General features: G+C 59.6%; 1 protein-coding gene across 1 annotated transcript in view; it reads left to right on the top strand.

Moving 5' to 3' along the window:
• CACNA1F (calcium voltage-gated channel subunit alpha1 F) overlaps positions 1 to 16519 on the top strand; it is a 44615-nt gene that overhangs the window by 459 nt on the left and 27637 nt on the right. Inside the window, exons 2-12 of the mRNA XM_056510869.1 lie at positions 441 to 580; positions 1501 to 1643; positions 1720 to 1872; positions 5012 to 5208; positions 6333 to 6436; positions 8580 to 8737; positions 8812 to 8895; positions 9613 to 9700; positions 12012 to 12038; positions 13059 to 13219; positions 14063 to 14288. Coding sequence (XP_056366844.1) covers positions 441 to 580; positions 1501 to 1643; positions 1720 to 1872; positions 5012 to 5208; positions 6333 to 6436; positions 8580 to 8737; positions 8812 to 8895; positions 9613 to 9700; positions 12012 to 12038; positions 13059 to 13219; positions 14063 to 14288 — 1481 coding nt within the window. The remainder of the gene's footprint in view (positions 1 to 440; positions 581 to 1500; positions 1644 to 1719; positions 1873 to 5011; positions 5209 to 6332; positions 6437 to 8579; positions 8738 to 8811; positions 8896 to 9612; positions 9701 to 12011; positions 12039 to 13058; positions 13220 to 14062; positions 14289 to 16519) is intronic.

Here is a 16519-nt window from a genome sequence, read left to right as displayed (position 1 = left end):
AAGGGGAAGGGGGATCCCCAGCAGAAGGGGGTAGAGGGAATCCCAGAAAGGGGAAGGGGACCCAAAAGGGGCGTCCCCAAAGGGAAGGGATCTTCAAAAGGGAAGGGGAGTCCCCAAAAGGGGAGAGTCCCCAAAAGGGGCGTCCCCAGAAAGGGAAGGGGTGTCCAAAAGGGGAAAGAGTGTCCAAAAGGGAAGGGGTTCCCCAAAAGGGGAAAGGGGTCCCCAAAAGGAGTAGGAGGGTCCCCAAAAGGGGCGTCCCCAGAAGGGGAAGGGTGTCCAAAAGGGAAAGGGGTCCCCAGAAGTGGAAGGGGGTCCCCGAAATGGGAAACGGGTTCCCAAAAGGGGAAAGAGGGTCCCCAAAAGGGGGTCCCCAGGAGGGGGAGGGGACACGGGTGACCCGCGTGCCCCGAGCAGGGCGCTGACCCCCGCCCCTCCCCCAGGAGCAGGTGGAGTACGTGTTCCTCATCATCTTCACGGTGGAGACGTTCCTGAAGATCATCGCCTACGGGCTGGTGCTGCACCCCAGCGCCTACATCCGCAACGGCTGGAACCTGCTGGACTTCGTCATCGTCGTCGTGGGGTCGGGGACAGCGACGGGGGCTCTGGGGGCGGGGACAGGGAGGGGACAGGGATCCTCTGGGGACAGGGACGGGGATCCTCTGGGGATGGGGACAGGGACAAGGACAGGGACAGGGACAGGGATCCTCTGGGGACAGGGTCAGGGATTGTCTGGGGATAGGGACAGGGATGGGGACAGGGATGGGGACAGGGATGGGGATGGGGACAGGGATAGGGAGGGGACAGGGACTGGGACAGGGACTGCTGGGGACATGGACAGGGACATGGATTCTCTGGGGACAGGGACTGCTGGGGATGGGGACAGGGGCTCTGGGGACAGGGACAGTGATAGGGACGGGGACAGGGACTGCTGGGGCTGAGGACAGGGACAGGGGCTCTGGGGACGGGGACAGGGATCCTCGGGATGGGGACGGGCAGGGATCCTCAGGATGGGGACAGGGCTCTGGGGATGGGGACAGGGACAGGGACCTTCTGGGGATGAGGACAGAGCCTCTGGGGACAGGCATGCTCTGGGGATGGGGACAGGGACAGGGGCAGGGATCCTCTAGGGACGGGGATTCCTCCATTCCTGGGATCCCTCCCTCCCTGGGATCCCTCCCTCCCTGGGATCCCTCCATCCTTGTGATCCCTCCATCCCTGTGATCCCTCCATGCCCTGAGATCCCTCCATCCCTGGGATCCCTCCATCCCTGAGATCCCTCCATCCCTGACATCCCTCCCTCCCTGTGATCCCTCCCTCCCTGTGATCCCTCCATTCCCTGAGGTCCCTCCTTGCCCTGACATCCCTCCATCCCTGTGATCCCTCCATCCCTGGGATCCCTCCTTGCCCTGTGATCCCTCCCTCCCTGACATCCCTCCCTCCCCGACTCCCCGTTCCCCCCAGGGGTGTCCCAGACCCGAGTGACCCCCGTGTCCCCGTCAGGCTGTTCAGTGTGATCCTGGAGCAGGTGTCCCACAAGCCGGGTGACGCTCACCACATGAGCGGGAAGCCGGGCGGCTTCGACGTCAAAGCCCTGCGCGCCTTCCGCGTGCTGCGCCCGCTGCGCCTCGTCTCCGGCGTCCCCAGTGAGCCCCGGGGGGACCTGGGGGGGCTTCGGGGACCCCCCAACACCCTGCCAACCCCTCCATGCCCCCCCCAAAGGCCTCCACATCGTGCTGAACTCCATCATGAAGGCGATGGTGCCGCTGCTGCACATCGCGCTGCTGGTGCTGTTCGTCATCATCATCTACGCCATCATCGGCCTGGAGCTCTTCATCGGCCGCATGCACAAGACCTGCTTCTTCATCGGCTCGGGTACGGCCGGGGGGGGCTCTGACCCCCAGCCCCGGGGCGCCCCCCGGCCGGGGAACCCCCCCGGAGAGCCTGGGGGGGCTCAGGGGAGCGCAGGGAGGGGGAGAGAGCAGGGACGGCCCGCGGTGAGGCACCCCGGAATTGCTGGGGTACCCACAGTGAGGCACCCGGAATTGCTGGGGTACCTGAAATTCCTGGGGTACACCAAAATTCCTGGGGTACTCTGAAATTCCTGAGGTACCCACACAGACACCCTGAAATTCCTGGGGTACCTGAAATTCCTGGGGTACCCACAGTGAGGCACCCCGAGATTGCTGGCGTACCCCGAAATTCCTGGGGTACCCGCAGTGAGGCACCCCAGAATTCCTGAGATAACACGAAATTCCTGGGGTACCACAGACTGAGACACCCCGAAATTCCTGAGGTACCCTGAAATTCCTGGGGTACCACAAAATTCCTGAGATACCCACACAGACAGCCCAAAATTCCTGGGATACCCACACTGAGATACCCCAAAATTTCTGAGACTCCTCACACTGAGACACTCTAAAATTCCTGAGGTACCACAAAATTCTTGAGGTACCCCAAACTTCCTGGGATACCCACACTGAGATGCCCCAAATTTCTGAGATACCCCAAAATTCCTGAGATACCCACATTGAGATATCCCAAAATTCCTGGGATACCCCGAAATTCCTGGGGTACCCACAGTGAGGCACCCCGAAATTCCTGGGGTACCCTGAAATTCCTGAGATACCCCAGAATTCCTGAGATACCCACACTGAGACACCCCAAAATTCCTGAGACACCCCACAATGAAAAACCCCAAAATTCCTGAGATACCCCAGAATTCCTGAGATACACCAAAATTCCTGAGGTACCCCAAAATTCCTGAGATACCCACATTGAGATATCCCAAAATTCCTGAGATACCCCAAGATTCCTGAGACACCCAGGGACACTCCACAATGAAAAACCCCAAAATTCCTGAGATACCCCAGAATTCCTGGGATACCCCGAAATTCCTGGGATACCCCGAAATTCCTGGGATACCCACACTGAGACACCCCGAAATTCCTGGGATATCCCAAAATTCCTGGGATAACACAAAATTCCTGAGGTACCACAAAATGCCTGGGATACCCACACTGAGATATCCCAGAATTCCTGAGACTCCTCACAATGAGACACCCTAAAATTCCTGAGGTACCACAAAATTCCTGAGGTACCCCAGAATTCCTGGAATACACCAAAATTCCTGAGATACCCACACTGAGATACCCCAAAATTCCTGAGAAACCCCAAAATTCCTGAGATACCCCAAAATTCCTGAGAAACCCCAAAATTCCTGAGACATCCACACTGAGACAACCCAAAATTCCTGAGACCCCCCAGGTACACCCCACACTGAGACACCCCAACATTCCTGAGACCCCCGGTACTGAGGGTCCCTCAGGGACACCCCAGCAGGTTCTGGGGTTCCTTAACTCGCTGAGAACCCCCTAAAATCCCTGAACACCCCCAGAGACACCTCAGGAGGGTTCTGGGTCAGTCAGTGTGACAGGAGTGTCAGTGTCAGTGTGACAGCAGTGTCAGTGGGACAGGAGTGTCAATGGGACAGGAGTATCAATGGGACAGGAGTGTCAGTGTCAGTGTGACAGCAGTGTCAGTGGGACAGGAGTGTCAGGGGGACAGGAGCTGTGGGTGTGACAGGAGTGTCAGTGGGACAGGAGTGTCAGTGTGACAGGAGTGTCAGTGTCAGTGGGACAGCAGTGTCAGTGTGACAGGAGTATCAGTGGGACAGGAGTGTCAATGGAACAGGAGTGTCAGTGTGACAGGAGTGTCAGTGTGACAGGAGTGTCAGTGTCAGTGTGACAGCAGTGTCAGTGGGACAGGAGTGTCAATGGGACAGGAGTATCAATGGGACAGGAGTGTCAGTGTCAGTGTGACAGCAGTGTCAGTGGGACAGGAGTGTCAGTGGGACAGGAGTATCAATGGGACAGGAGTGTCAGTGGGACGGGAGTGTCAGTGTGACAGGAGTGTCAGTGTGACAGGAGTGTCAGTGTCAGTGTGACAGGAGTGTCAGTGGGACGGGAGTGTCAGTGTCAGTGTGACAGCAGTGTCAGTGGGACAGGAGCTGTGGGTGTGACAGGAGTGTCAGTGTGACAGGAGTGTCAGTGTGACAGGAGTGTCAGTGTCAGTGTGACAGGAGTGTCAGTGGGACAGGAGTGTCAATGGCACAGGAGTGTCAGTGTCAGTGGGACAGGAGTGTCAGTGTGACAGGAGTGTCAATGGGACAGGAGTGTCAGTGTCACTGGGACAGGAGTGTCAATGTGACAGGAGTGTCAATGTGACAGGAGTGTCAGTGTCAGTGTGACAGGAGTGTCAGTGTGACAGAAGTGTCAATGGGACAGGAGTGTCAGTGTGACAGGAGTGTCAGTGGGACAGGAATGTCAGTGGGACAGGAGCTGTCAATGGCACAGGAGTGTCAGTGTGACAGCAGTGTCAGTGTGACAGGAATGTCAGTGGGACAGGAGTGTCAGTGGGACAGGAGCTGTCAATGGGACAGGAGCTGTGGGTGTGACAGGAGTGTCAGTGTGACAGGAGTATCAATGGGACAGCAGTGTCAGTGTCAGTCGGACAGGAGTGTCAGTGTGACAGGAGTGTCAGTGTGACAGAAGTGTCAATGGGACAGGAGCTGTCAATGGGGACAGGAGTGTCAGTCGGACAGGAGCTCTGGGTGTGACAGGAGTGTCAGTGTGACAGGAGTGTCAGTCGGACAGGAGTGTCAATGGGACAGGAGCTGTCAGTCGGACAAGAGTGTCAGTGTCAGCGTGACAGGAGTGTCACCGGAGCTCTGTGAGGGCGGTGCCAGCCCCGCCCCGCCCCCGGCTGTCCCCGGCTGTCCCCAAGCTGTCCCCACCTATCCCCGGCTGTCCCGACTGTCCCCAGCGGCGCTGTCGCTGTCGCTGTCGCTGTCGCTGTCCCGACCGTCCCCAGCGGCGCTGTCGCTGTCCCGGGCCGTCCCCAGCGGCGCTGTCGCTGTCGCTGTCCCGACCGTCCCCAGCGGCGCTGTCGCTGTCGCTGTCGCTGTCGCTGTCCCGACCGTCCCCAGCGGCGCTGGCGCTGTCGCTGTCCCCAGACCTGGAGTCGGAGGACGACCCCTCGCCCTGCGCGTTCTCGGGGCACGGCCGCGCGTGCCTGCAGAACAACACCGAGTGCCGCGGCCGCTGGGAGGGGCCCAACGGCGGCATCACCAACTTCGACAACTTCTTCTTCGCCATGCTCACCGTGTTCCAGTGCATCACCATGGAGGGCTGGACCGACGTGCTCTACTGGGTGAGACCCCAAAATCCTCACAGCCCCTCCCTGAGCCCCCCAAAATCCCCACAGCCCCTCCCTGAGCCCCCCAAAATCCTCACAGCCCCTCCCTGTGCCCCCCAAAATCCTCACAGCCCCTCCCTGAGCCCCCCAAAGTGCTCACAGCCCCTCCCTGAGCCCCCCAAAATCCTCACACAAATCACTGAGCCCCCCCAAATCCTCACATATGTCCCTGAGCCCCCCAAAATCATCACACAAATCACTCAGACCCCCCCAAAATCCTCACATATGTCCCTGAGCTCCCCAAAATCCTCATAACCTCTCCTTGAGCCCCTCAAAATCCTCACAGCCCCTCCCTGAGCCCCCAAAATCCAGTGCAGCACCATGGAGGGCTGCAGTGATGTGCTCTACTGGGTGAGAACCCAAAGCCCCCCAAAATCATCACAGCCCCTCCCTGAGCCCCCCAAATCCTCACATATGTCCCTGAACCCCCCAAAATCCTCACAGCCCCTCCCTGAGCCCCCCCAAAATCCTCACAGCCCCTCCCCGAGCCCCCCAAATCCAGTACATCACCATGGAGGGCTGCAGTGATGTGCTCTACTGGGTGAGACCCTGAGCCCCCCAAAATCATTTCTATAAATCACTAAGTTCCCCAAAATCCTCACAACCCCTCCCTGAGCCCCCCAAAATCATCACACAAATCACTGAGCTCCCCCAAAATCCTCACATATGTCCCTGAGCCCCCTAAAACCCTCACACAAATCACTGAACCCCCCAAAATCCTCATAACCTCTCCTTGTGTGCCCCAAATCCTCACAACTCATCCCCGAGCCCCCCAAAATCCAGTGCAGCACCATGGAGGGCTGGAGTGATGTGCTCTACTGGGTGAGACCCTGAGCCCCCCAAAATCATCACACAAATCTCTGAACCCCCAAAACCCTCCCACACATCCTCGAGCCCCCCCCAAAACCCTCCCCAAACCTCCCCAGGGCCGAGCCCCAAACCTCTGCTGGGTGTCACTGGCCTGACCTGGGGAGAGATTTGGGGTCCCCCCATCACCCCAGACCTGAGATTTGGGGTGCCCCCCATCACCCCAGACCTGAGATTTGGGGTCCCCCCATCACCCCAATCCCCCCCCACAGATGCAGGACGCCATGGGCCACGAGCTGCCCTGGATTTACTTCGTCAGCCTCGTCATCTTCGGCTCCTTCTTCGTCCTCAACCTGGTGCTGGGGGTGCTGAGCGGGTGAGGGGCCGGGGGGGGCCCGGGGGGGGCCGGGGTGGGGGGGGGGGAACAGGTCCTGGGGGTCTCTGGGGGACCCAGATGTGCCCCTGGGGGTCTCTGGGGGTCCTATCTCTGCCCCTGGGGGTCTCTGGGGGTCTCATCTGAGCTCTCTGGGGGTCTCTGGGGGTCCCATCTGTGCCCCCTGGGGGTCTCTGGGGGTCCAAGCTGTGCCCTGGGTGTGTTTGGGGGTCCCATCTCTGCCCTGGGTGTGTTTGGGGGTCCCATCTCTGCCCCTGGGTGTGTCTGGGGGTCCCATCTGAGCTCCCTGGGGGTCTCTGGGGGTCCAAGCTGTGCCCTGGGTGTGTTTGGGGGTCCCATCTCTGCCCTAGGTGTGTCTGGGGGTCTCAGCTGTGCCCCCTGGGGGTGTTTGGGGGTCCCATCTGAGCTCCCTGGGGGTCTCTGGGGGTCCCATCTGCCCTGGGTGTGTCTGGGGGTCCCAGCTGTGCCCTGGGTGTGTTTGGGGGTCCCATCTCTGCCCTGGGTGTGTCTGGGGGTCCCAGCTGTGCCCCCTGGGGGTGTTTGGGGGGTCCCATCTCTGCCGTCTTATCATGTCTGGGGGTCCCAGCTGTGCCCCCTTGGGGTCTCTGGTGGTCCCAGATGTGCCCCTGGGGGTCTCTGGGGGTCCCATCTCTGCCCTGGGTGTGTTTGGGGGTCCCAGATGTGCCCCTGGGGGTGTTTGGGGGTCCCATCTCTGCCGTCTTATCATGTCTGGGGGTCCCATCTGAGCTCCCTGGGGGTCTCTGGGGGTCCCATCTCTGCCCTGGGTGTGTTTGGGGGGTCCCAGATGTGCCCCTGGGTGTGTTTGGGGGTCCCATCTCTGCCCTCTTATCATGTCTGGGGGTCCCATCTGAGCTCCCTGGGGGTCTCTGGGGGTCCCATCTGTGCCCTGGGTGTGTTTGGGGGTCCAAGCTGTGCCCTGGGTGTGTTTGGGGGTCCCAGCTGTGCCCCGGGTGTGTTTGGGGGTCCCATCTGTGCCCCCCTGCCTGTGGGGGTTCTCTGAACCTCTGGTGCTCTTGGGTACCAACTCCTTCAGGAGCTTTTAGAGTCTTTCGGCAATTCTCAAAAAAATCAGTTAATTTTATTTATTTATTTATTTATTTATTTATTTATTTATTTCTAATATTTATTTATTTATTTATTTATTTATATCTATATTTATATTTATATTTTTATTTATATTCAAATTTATTTTTATTTATTTTTATTTATTTTTATTTATTTTTATTTATTTATTTTATTTTTATTTTTTTATTTTTAATTTTATTTATTTATTTACTTACTTATTTATTTACTTACTTAGTACAAACACATCAGTCTCAAAAATCAATACAAAAAGCAAAGGCACAGCAGCAGCAATGAGCAATGGCTGGAGCCCTGGCAAAAGCCAATTCTAGAAGCCACAATGGCTGGAAAGCACCAACTCTCCCAGACAAACTCTGATATGGGATTTTCCAACAAGCTGAGATGGAAACTCAGAGCAGCACTCCTTCACCTGTTAGAATTGTAGTTTCTGCACTCCTTAACCTGTTAGAATTGTAGTTTCTGCACTCCTTAACCTGTTAGAATTGTAGTTTCTTCATCACTCCTTAATCTGTTAGAATTATAGTCTTTCTACTACTTAACCTATTATAATTGTAGTTTTCCCACCGTTCCTTAACCTGTTAGAATTTTATTTTCTGCATCACTCCTTAACCTGTTAGAATTGTAGATTCTCCATCACTCCTTAATCTGTTAAAATTCCAGTTTCTCCACTCCTTAACCTGTTAGAATTCCAGTTTCTTACCACCCCAGGTTACACAGAGCTGCACATACAACGTGTGTTGTTCTATCTAAGAAATGTCAGCAATATTCTGACTGTAACTCTGTTATGTGTAACTTCTGTGGGCCTGGAGCCTCTGCTGAAATTATCAGCGTGTTTCAGCCTTCACTACAACACTCACTGCTGCTGAAACATTTCACATAAAAACACCAGAACTCACCCTAAAACTCACTGACCCGAATTTCTGCTGTGTGTGTGAGAGGCTCAATGCACCCCAACCCACCCCAAGGTTTTAATTCCATTTTAATTCAATTAATTTAATTCTCCCGACCCCGCCCCGCGCAGGGAGTTCTCCAAGGAGCGAGAGAAGGCGAAGGCCCGCGGGGATTTCCAGAAGCTGCGGGAGAAGCAGCAGCTGGAGGAGGATCTGCGGGGCTACATGGACTGGATCACCCAGGCCGAGCTGGAGGGCGAGGAGGAGGAGGGCGAGCACGAGAAGCACCGTGAGTGGGGCTGGGGGGGTCCCCCCAAATCCTGAGCCCCCCGCCCCGGAGCTGTGCGAGCCCCCGTCCCGCAGGTCTGACCGCCGAGGAGCTGATGGGCAAGAGGAAGCCGAGGCTGAAGTGGCTGCGCCACGCGAGTCACTCCACCGACACCCACGGTACCCGGGCACCCCGAACCCGGACCCGGGCACCCCAAATCCGTCAGACCCGGGCACCCCAAACCCGGACCCGGGCACCCCAAACCGGGACCCGGGCACCCCGAACCCGGACCCGGGCACCCCAAACCGGGACCCGGGCACCCCGAACCCGGACCCGGGCACCCCAAATCCAGACCTGAGCACCCCAAATCCAGACCTGGGCACCCCAAATCCGGACCTGGGCACCCCAAACCCGCACCTGGGCACCCCAAATCCAGACCTGAGCACCCCAAACCCAGACCTGGGCACCCCAAATCCCTGAGCCCACACACCCCAAATCCCTCAGACCTCACATCCCAAATCCCTGAGCCCACACACCCCAAATCCCTCAGACCTGGGCACCCCAAATCCCTCAGACCTGGGCACCCCAAATCCCCTGAGCCCACACACCCCAAATCCCCCAGATCTGGGCACCCCAACCTGGGCACCCCAAACCCCTGGGGCCGGGCACCCCCAAACCCCCTGGGCCAGGCACCCTGCATTACCCCAAACCTGGGCACCCCAAACCCCGCTGGGCTGGACACCCCGAGGCCCCGCTGAGCCCCCCGAGCCCCCGGCTGAGCCCCCAGACCCCCGGCTGAGCCCCCAGACCCCCGGGCTGAGCCCCCCGAGCCCCAGATGAGCCCCCCAGACCCCCGGGCTGAGCCCCCCGAGCCCCGGCTGACGCTGCCCCCCCAGCGAGCCTCCCCGGCAGCGAGACCACCTCGGTGAACACCGAGACCGCGGGGGACGAGGAGGCGCCGCCGACCGCCTGTGACCGCTGCCTGTGAGCGACCGGACACGGAGCCGCCCTGCCGGGACCCCGGGGGCGGGACACCCGGAGAGCAGGGACACCCGGAGAGAGCAGGGACACCCGGAGAGAGCAGGGACACCTGGAGAGCGGGGACACCCGGAGAGAGCAGGGACACCCAGAGAGAGCAGGGACACCCAGAGAGAGCAGGGACACCCGGAGAGAGCAGGGACACCCGGAGAGAGCAGGGACACCCGGAGAGAGCAGGGACACCCAGAGAGAGCAGGGACACCCGGAGAGAGCAGGGACACCCGGAGAGAGCAGGGACACCCGGAGAGAGCAGGGACACCCGGAGAGCAGGGACACCCAGAGAGAGCAGGGACACCCGGAGAGCAGGGACACCCGGAGAGCAGGGACACCCGGAGAGAGCAGGGACACCCAGAGAGAGCAGGGACACCCGGAGAGAGCAGGGACACCCAGAGAGAGCAGGGACACCCAGAGAATCCAGGGACACCCGGAGAGCAGGGACACCCGGAGAGCAGGGACACCCGGAGAGCAGGGACACCCGGAGAGCAGGGACACCCGGAGAGAGCAGGGACACCCGGAGAGCAGGGACACCCGGAGAGCAGGGACACCCAGAGAATACAGGGACACCCGGAGAGAGCAGGGACACCCCGAGAGACCAGGGACACCCGGAGAGCAGGGACACCCCAGAGAGACCAGGGACACCCAGAGAGAGCAGGGACACCCCAGAGAATCCAGGGACACCCAGAGAATCCAGGGACACACAGAGAGAGCAGGGACACCTCAGAGAGAATCCAGGGACACCCCACAGATCCCAGGGACACCCCACAGACCGCTGGGACACCCACAGAGACCAGGGACACCCCAGAGAGAATCCAGGGACACCCCAGAGAATACAGGGACACCCAGAGACCAGGGACACCCAGAGACCAGGGACACCCACAGAGACCAGGGACACCCCAGAGAGAGCAGGGACACCCCAGAGAATACAGGGACACCCCACAGATCCCTGGGGTACCCCACGGATCCCAGGGACACCCCAGAGATCCCCGGGACACCCCACAGAGCCCCGGGACTCCCCACAGAGACCAGGGACACCCCACAGATCCCAGGAACACCCCATAGATTCCATGGACACCCCATAGATCGCTGGGACACCCCACTGATCCCATGGACACCCCACAGATCCCAGGGACCCCAAACCTGTCACCCACAGCACCTCAGAATAATTTGGGACCCTCCCTTATCCCCCCAACACCATTCATAGCCCGAGCGACCCCAGGTGCCCCCCTGAGAGCCCAGAGCGACCCCCCCAGCACCCCAAAACTGACCCCAGCACCCCAAAACTGACCCCAGCACCCTAAACTGACCTCAGCACCCCAAAACTCACCCCAGCACCCCAAACTGACCCCAGCACCCCAAAACTCACCCCAGCACCCCAAAACTGACCCCAGCACCCCAAAACTGACCTCAGCACCCCAAAACTCACCCCAGCACCCCAAACTGACCCCAGCACCCCAAAACTCACCCCAGCACCCCAAAACTGACCCCAGCACCCCAAACTGACCCCAGCACCCCAAAACTGACCTCAGCACCCCAAAACTCACCCCAGCACCCCAAATCTGACCCCAGCACTCCCAAACTGACCTCAGCACCCCAAAACTCACCCCAGCACCCCAAATCTGACCCCAGCACCCCAAGACTAACCCCAGCACCCCAAATCTGACCCCAGCACCCCAAAACTCACCCCAGCGCCCCAAAACTGACCCCAGCACCCCAAGACTAACCCCAGCACCCCAAATCTGACCCCAGCACCCCAAAACTCACCCCAGCACCCCAAATCTGACCCCAGCACCCCAAAACTGACCTCAGCACCCCAAAACTCACCCCAGCACCCCAAACTGACCCCAGCACCCCAAACTGACCTCAGCACCCCAAATCTGACCCCAGCACTCCCAAACTGACCTCAGCACCCCAGAACTCACCCCAGCACTCCCAAACTGACCTCAGCACCCCAAAACTGACCCCAGCACCCCAAACTGACCCCAGCACCCCAAAACTGACCCCAGCACCCCAAACTGACCCCAGCACCCCAAACTGACCTCAGCACCCCAAACTGACCCCAGCACCCCAAAACTGACCTCAGCACCCCAAGACTAACCCCAGCACCCCAAATCTGACCCCAGCACCCCAAATCTGACCCCAGCACCCCAAAACTGACCCCAGCACCCCTAGAAAGCCCCCCCAGATATTCCCCCCCATGGCCAAGGGACTCCCTCAGAACCCCCCAGATTTTGGGGTAACTCTGCTTTTCTCTCCCCAGGGGCAAAATTACAAAGACAAAATTCTGGTGAGTGGGGAGGAGAACGGGGGGTGTGTAAAAAACGGGGGGAGGGCTGCGGTGGGACCCCCCTAAAGCCTCCCCTCTGCCCCTCCCCCACCGTCCTGTACCCCAAATTCTCCCGCGTTCCCCAAAACTCCTCTGGCCCAAATTCCCACCCCCCTCCTTGTCCCTGCCCACCCTGCCGAGGGAAACAAGGGGCGGAGGTGAGGAAAAAGATTTTTATGGGAAGAGCGATCGAGCGCTGAAATATCGGGGTGAAGGTGGCAGAGTGTTAAAAAAAGACTGGATGTGGTTAATTGTGGTTAATTAATTGTGGTTAATTGTGGTTAATTGTGGTTAATTAATTGAGGTTAATTGTGGTTAAGTAATTGTGGTTAATTGTGGATAATTGAGGTTAATTGTGGTTAATTGTGGTTAATTGAGGTTAATTGTGGTTAATTTGCTTAATTGTGGTTAATTGTGGTTAATTGTGGTTAATTGTGGTTAATTTGGTTAATTGTGGTTAATTGAGGCTAATTGTGGTTAATTGTGGTTAATTAATTGAGGTTAATTGTGGTTAATTAATTGTGGTTAATTGAGGTTAATTGTGGTTAATTGAGGTTAATTGTGGTTAATTAATTGTGGTTAATTGTGGATAATTGAGGTTAATTGTGGTTAATTAATTGAAGGTTAATTGTGGTTAATTAATTAATTGTGGTTAATTGTGGTTAATTAATTGTGGTTAATTGAGGTTAATTGTGGTTAATTGTGGTTAATTGTGGTTAATTGAGGTGTCGGGTGACCTCGGTCACTCCCAGCCTGGTGATTCGGGATTCTGTGTGACCCCTAAATTCCCTCCCAACCCGAACACCCTTCACCTCCTCCCGCTCCATGGGGGGCTGTCTCTGTCCCCAAACCCCCCCGGTGTCCCCAAACCCCCCCGGTGTCCCCGGTGTCCCCAAACCCCCCCGGTGTCCCCAAACCCCCCCGGTGTCCCCGGTGTCCCCGGTGTCCCCAAACCCCCCCGGTGTCCCCGGTGTCCCCCAGCCGCCGCCTGCGCCGCCTGAACCGCCTGTGGCGCCGGCGCTGCCGCGCTGCCGTGAAATCCGTGTCCTTCTACTGGACCGTGCTGCTGCTCGTGTTCCTCAACACGCTGACCATCGCCTCCGAGCACTACGGGCAGCCGCCCTGGCTCACCGAGACACAGGGTACGGCCCCCGGGACCCCCGGTGCCCCCCGGGACCCCCCGACAGCCCCCGGGACCCCCCGACAGCCCCCGGTGCCCCCGACACCTCTCAGTGCCTCTCGAACTCCGCGGTACCCCATGACACCCCCGGTGCCCCCCGACACCCCCCAAATTCTCCAGTGCTCCCCGACACTCTTCAGTGCCCCCGACACCCCCAAGTGGTGCCCCCCGACACCTCCCGGTGCCCCCCAAACTCCCCAAGTCCCCCCCAACACCCCCTGATATCCCGCGGTGCTCCCGTCACCTCCCAGCGCTCTCCGTGTTCCCCCGGCGCCTCCGTGGCGAGGGGGTGACTCGGCTGTGTCCCCTCTCTGTCCCCCCTCTGTCCCCCCTCTGTCCCCGCTGTCCCCGCTGTCCCCGCTGTCCCCCTCTCTGTCCCCTCTCTGTCCCCTCTCTGTCCCCGCTGTCCCCTCTCTGTCCCCTCTCTGTCCCCCCTCTGTCCCCGCTGTCCCCTCTCTGTCCCCCCTCTGTCCCCGCTGTCCCCCCGCTGTTCCCCACTGTCCCCTCTGTCCCCGCTATCCCCCCGTTGTCCTCGCTGTCCCCCCACTGTCCCCGCTGTCCCCCCGCTGTCCCCCCACTGTCCCCGCTATTCCCCCCGCTGTCCCCCCACTCTCCCCGCTGTCCCCCTCTCTGTCCTCCCGCTGTCCCCCCGCTGTCCCCCCCACTGTCCCCGCTGTCCCCCCGCTATTCCCCCCGCTGTCCCCCCACTCTCCGCGCTGTCCCCCTCTCTGTCCCCCCGCTGTCCCCACGATGTCTCTGCGCTGTCCCCCCGCTGTCGCCCTCTGTCCCCGCCGTCCCCTCCCAGCCTACGCCAACAAGGCGCTGCTGTCGCTGTTCGCCGCCGAGATGGTTCTCAAGCTGTACGCGCTCGGCCCCTCGTGCTACTTCGCCAGTTTCTTCAACCGCTTCGACTGTTTCGTGGTGTGCGGGGGCGTGCTGGAGACGGCGCTGGTGGAGCGCGGCGCCATGGAGCCGCTCGGCATCTCCGTGCTGCGCTGCGTGCGCCTGCTGCGCGTCTTCAAGGTCACCCGGTGAGCGACAGGGACAGAGGGACAGGGACAGGGATGGGGACAGAGGGACAGAGGGACAGGGGACAGAGGGACAGAGCCATGGAGCCGCTCGGCATCTCCGTGCTGCGCTGCGTGCGCCTGCTGCGCGTCTTCAAGGTCACCCGGTGAGTGACAGGGACAGAGGGACAGGGGGACAGGGGGACAGAGGGACAGAGGGACAGAGGGACAGAGGGACAGGGGGCACAGAGGGACAGAGCCATGGAGCCGCTCGGCATCTCCGTGCTGCGCTGCGTGCGCCTGCTGCGCGTCTTCAAGGTCACCCGGTGAGCGACAGGGACAGACGGACAGGGACAGAGGGACAGAGGGACAGGGACAGAGGGACAGCAGGACAGGGACAGAGAGACAGCGCGACAGAGGGACAGAGGGACAGAGGGACAGAGGAACAGAGGGACAGAGGGATAAAGGGACAGAGGGACAGCGGGACAGGGACAGAGGGACAGCGCGACAGAGGGACAGAGGGACAGCGGGACAGAGGGACAGAGTGACAGAGGGACAGCGACAGAGGGACAGGGGGACAGAGGGACACCCCGATACCAGGACACCCTGATACCTGGACACCCTGATACTGGGACACCCCAACAATGGGACAGCGCCATGGCCTGACAGCCTGGTGCTGTGACAGTGGGACACCTCGACAGCGGGACAGCGCAACAGAGGGACAGCATGACAGAGGGACACCCCAATAGCGGGACACCCCGATAGTGGGACACCCTGATACTGGGACACCCCGATAGCGGGACACTGCGGGGCCCGACAGCCTGGTGCTGTGACAGGGGGACACCCCAGTAGCGGGACACCCCAATACTGGGACACTCCAACAACGGGACAGTGCAGGGCCCGACAGCCCGATGCTGTGACAGGGGGACACCCCGATACTGGGACACCCCAATACCAGGACAGCTCCATGGCCTGACAGCCCACTGCTGTGACAGCAGGACACCCCAATGCCAAATCCTGACACCCCAACACCTGGACACCCCAGTGCCCTGACACCAGGACACCCCAACATTGGTACACTCCAACACCAGGACACCCCAGTGCTGTGTCCTGGCACTCCAACACCGGGACACTGCTGTGTCCTGACACCCCAATGTCCCAGAGCTGGGACACTCCTACACCAAAACACCCCAACACAGGGAAACTGCCATGTCCTGACACCCCAGTGCCCCGACACCAGGACACCCCGACACCAGGACACCCCAAGGCCATGTCCTGACACCCCAACACTGGGACACCCCAACACTGGGACACCTCAATAATGTGGCTCTCCAATGTCTCAACACCACAATGCTCCAACACCCCAATGTTCCAACAGCGCAACACCCCGATACCCTGACACCCCAACATCCCAACACCCCAGTGCCCCAACACCACAATGTCCCAAACCCGCAGCACCCCGAGCCCCAAAGCAGCGATGCCCTAATGCTGTGACACCCCAATACTGCAACACCCCAATACTGCAACACCCCCCAGCACTGGGTGTTGGCTCTGCACCGGCCCCTTCCCAGCGCTCCCAGTGCTCCCAGTGCTCCCAGTCTCTGGGCATTGCTGAGCAAGCTGTGGATCAGCTCCACCAGGTGTTGGCTCTGCACCGTCCATCCATCCCTTCCCAGTGCTCCCAGTGCTCCCAGTGCTCCCAGTGCTCGGGCAGTTCCTCCAGGTGTTGGCTCTGCGCCATCCATCCATCCCTTCCCAGTGCTCCCAGTGCTCCCAGTGCTCGGGCAGTTCCTCCAGGTGTTGGCTCTGCACCGTCCATCCATCCATCCATCCATCCATCCATCCATCCATCCATCCATCCATCCAGCCCTTCCCAGTGCTCCCAGTGCTCCCAGTGCTCCCAGTGCTCCCAGTGCTCCCAGTGCTCAGGCAGTTCCTCCAGGTGTTGGCTCTGCGCCATCCATCCATCCATCCATCCATCCATCCATCCATCCATCCATCCTTTCCCAGTGCTCCCAGTGCTCCCAGTGCTCCCAGTGCTCGGGCAGTTCCTCCAGGTGTTGGCTCTGCGCCATCCATCCATCCATCCATCCATCCATCATCCATCCGTCCATCATCCGTCCATCCAGTCCCTTCCCAGTGCTCCCAGTGCTCCCAGTGCTCCCAGTACTCCCAGTGCTTGGGCAGTTCCTCCAGGGTTTGGCTCTGTGCCATCCATCCATCCATCCATCCATCCATCCATCCATCCATCCATC

Source organism: Oenanthe melanoleuca, chromosome 25 (genome assembly GCF_029582105.1).
Source record: "Oenanthe melanoleuca isolate GR-GAL-2019-014 chromosome 25, OMel1.0, whole genome shotgun sequence".
NCBI classification, from domain to species: domain Eukaryota; kingdom Metazoa; phylum Chordata; class Aves; order Passeriformes; family Muscicapidae; genus Oenanthe; species Oenanthe melanoleuca.
Note: the sequence above shows the minus strand (reverse complement) of the source record. Positions and strands in the feature narration are given on the sequence as shown.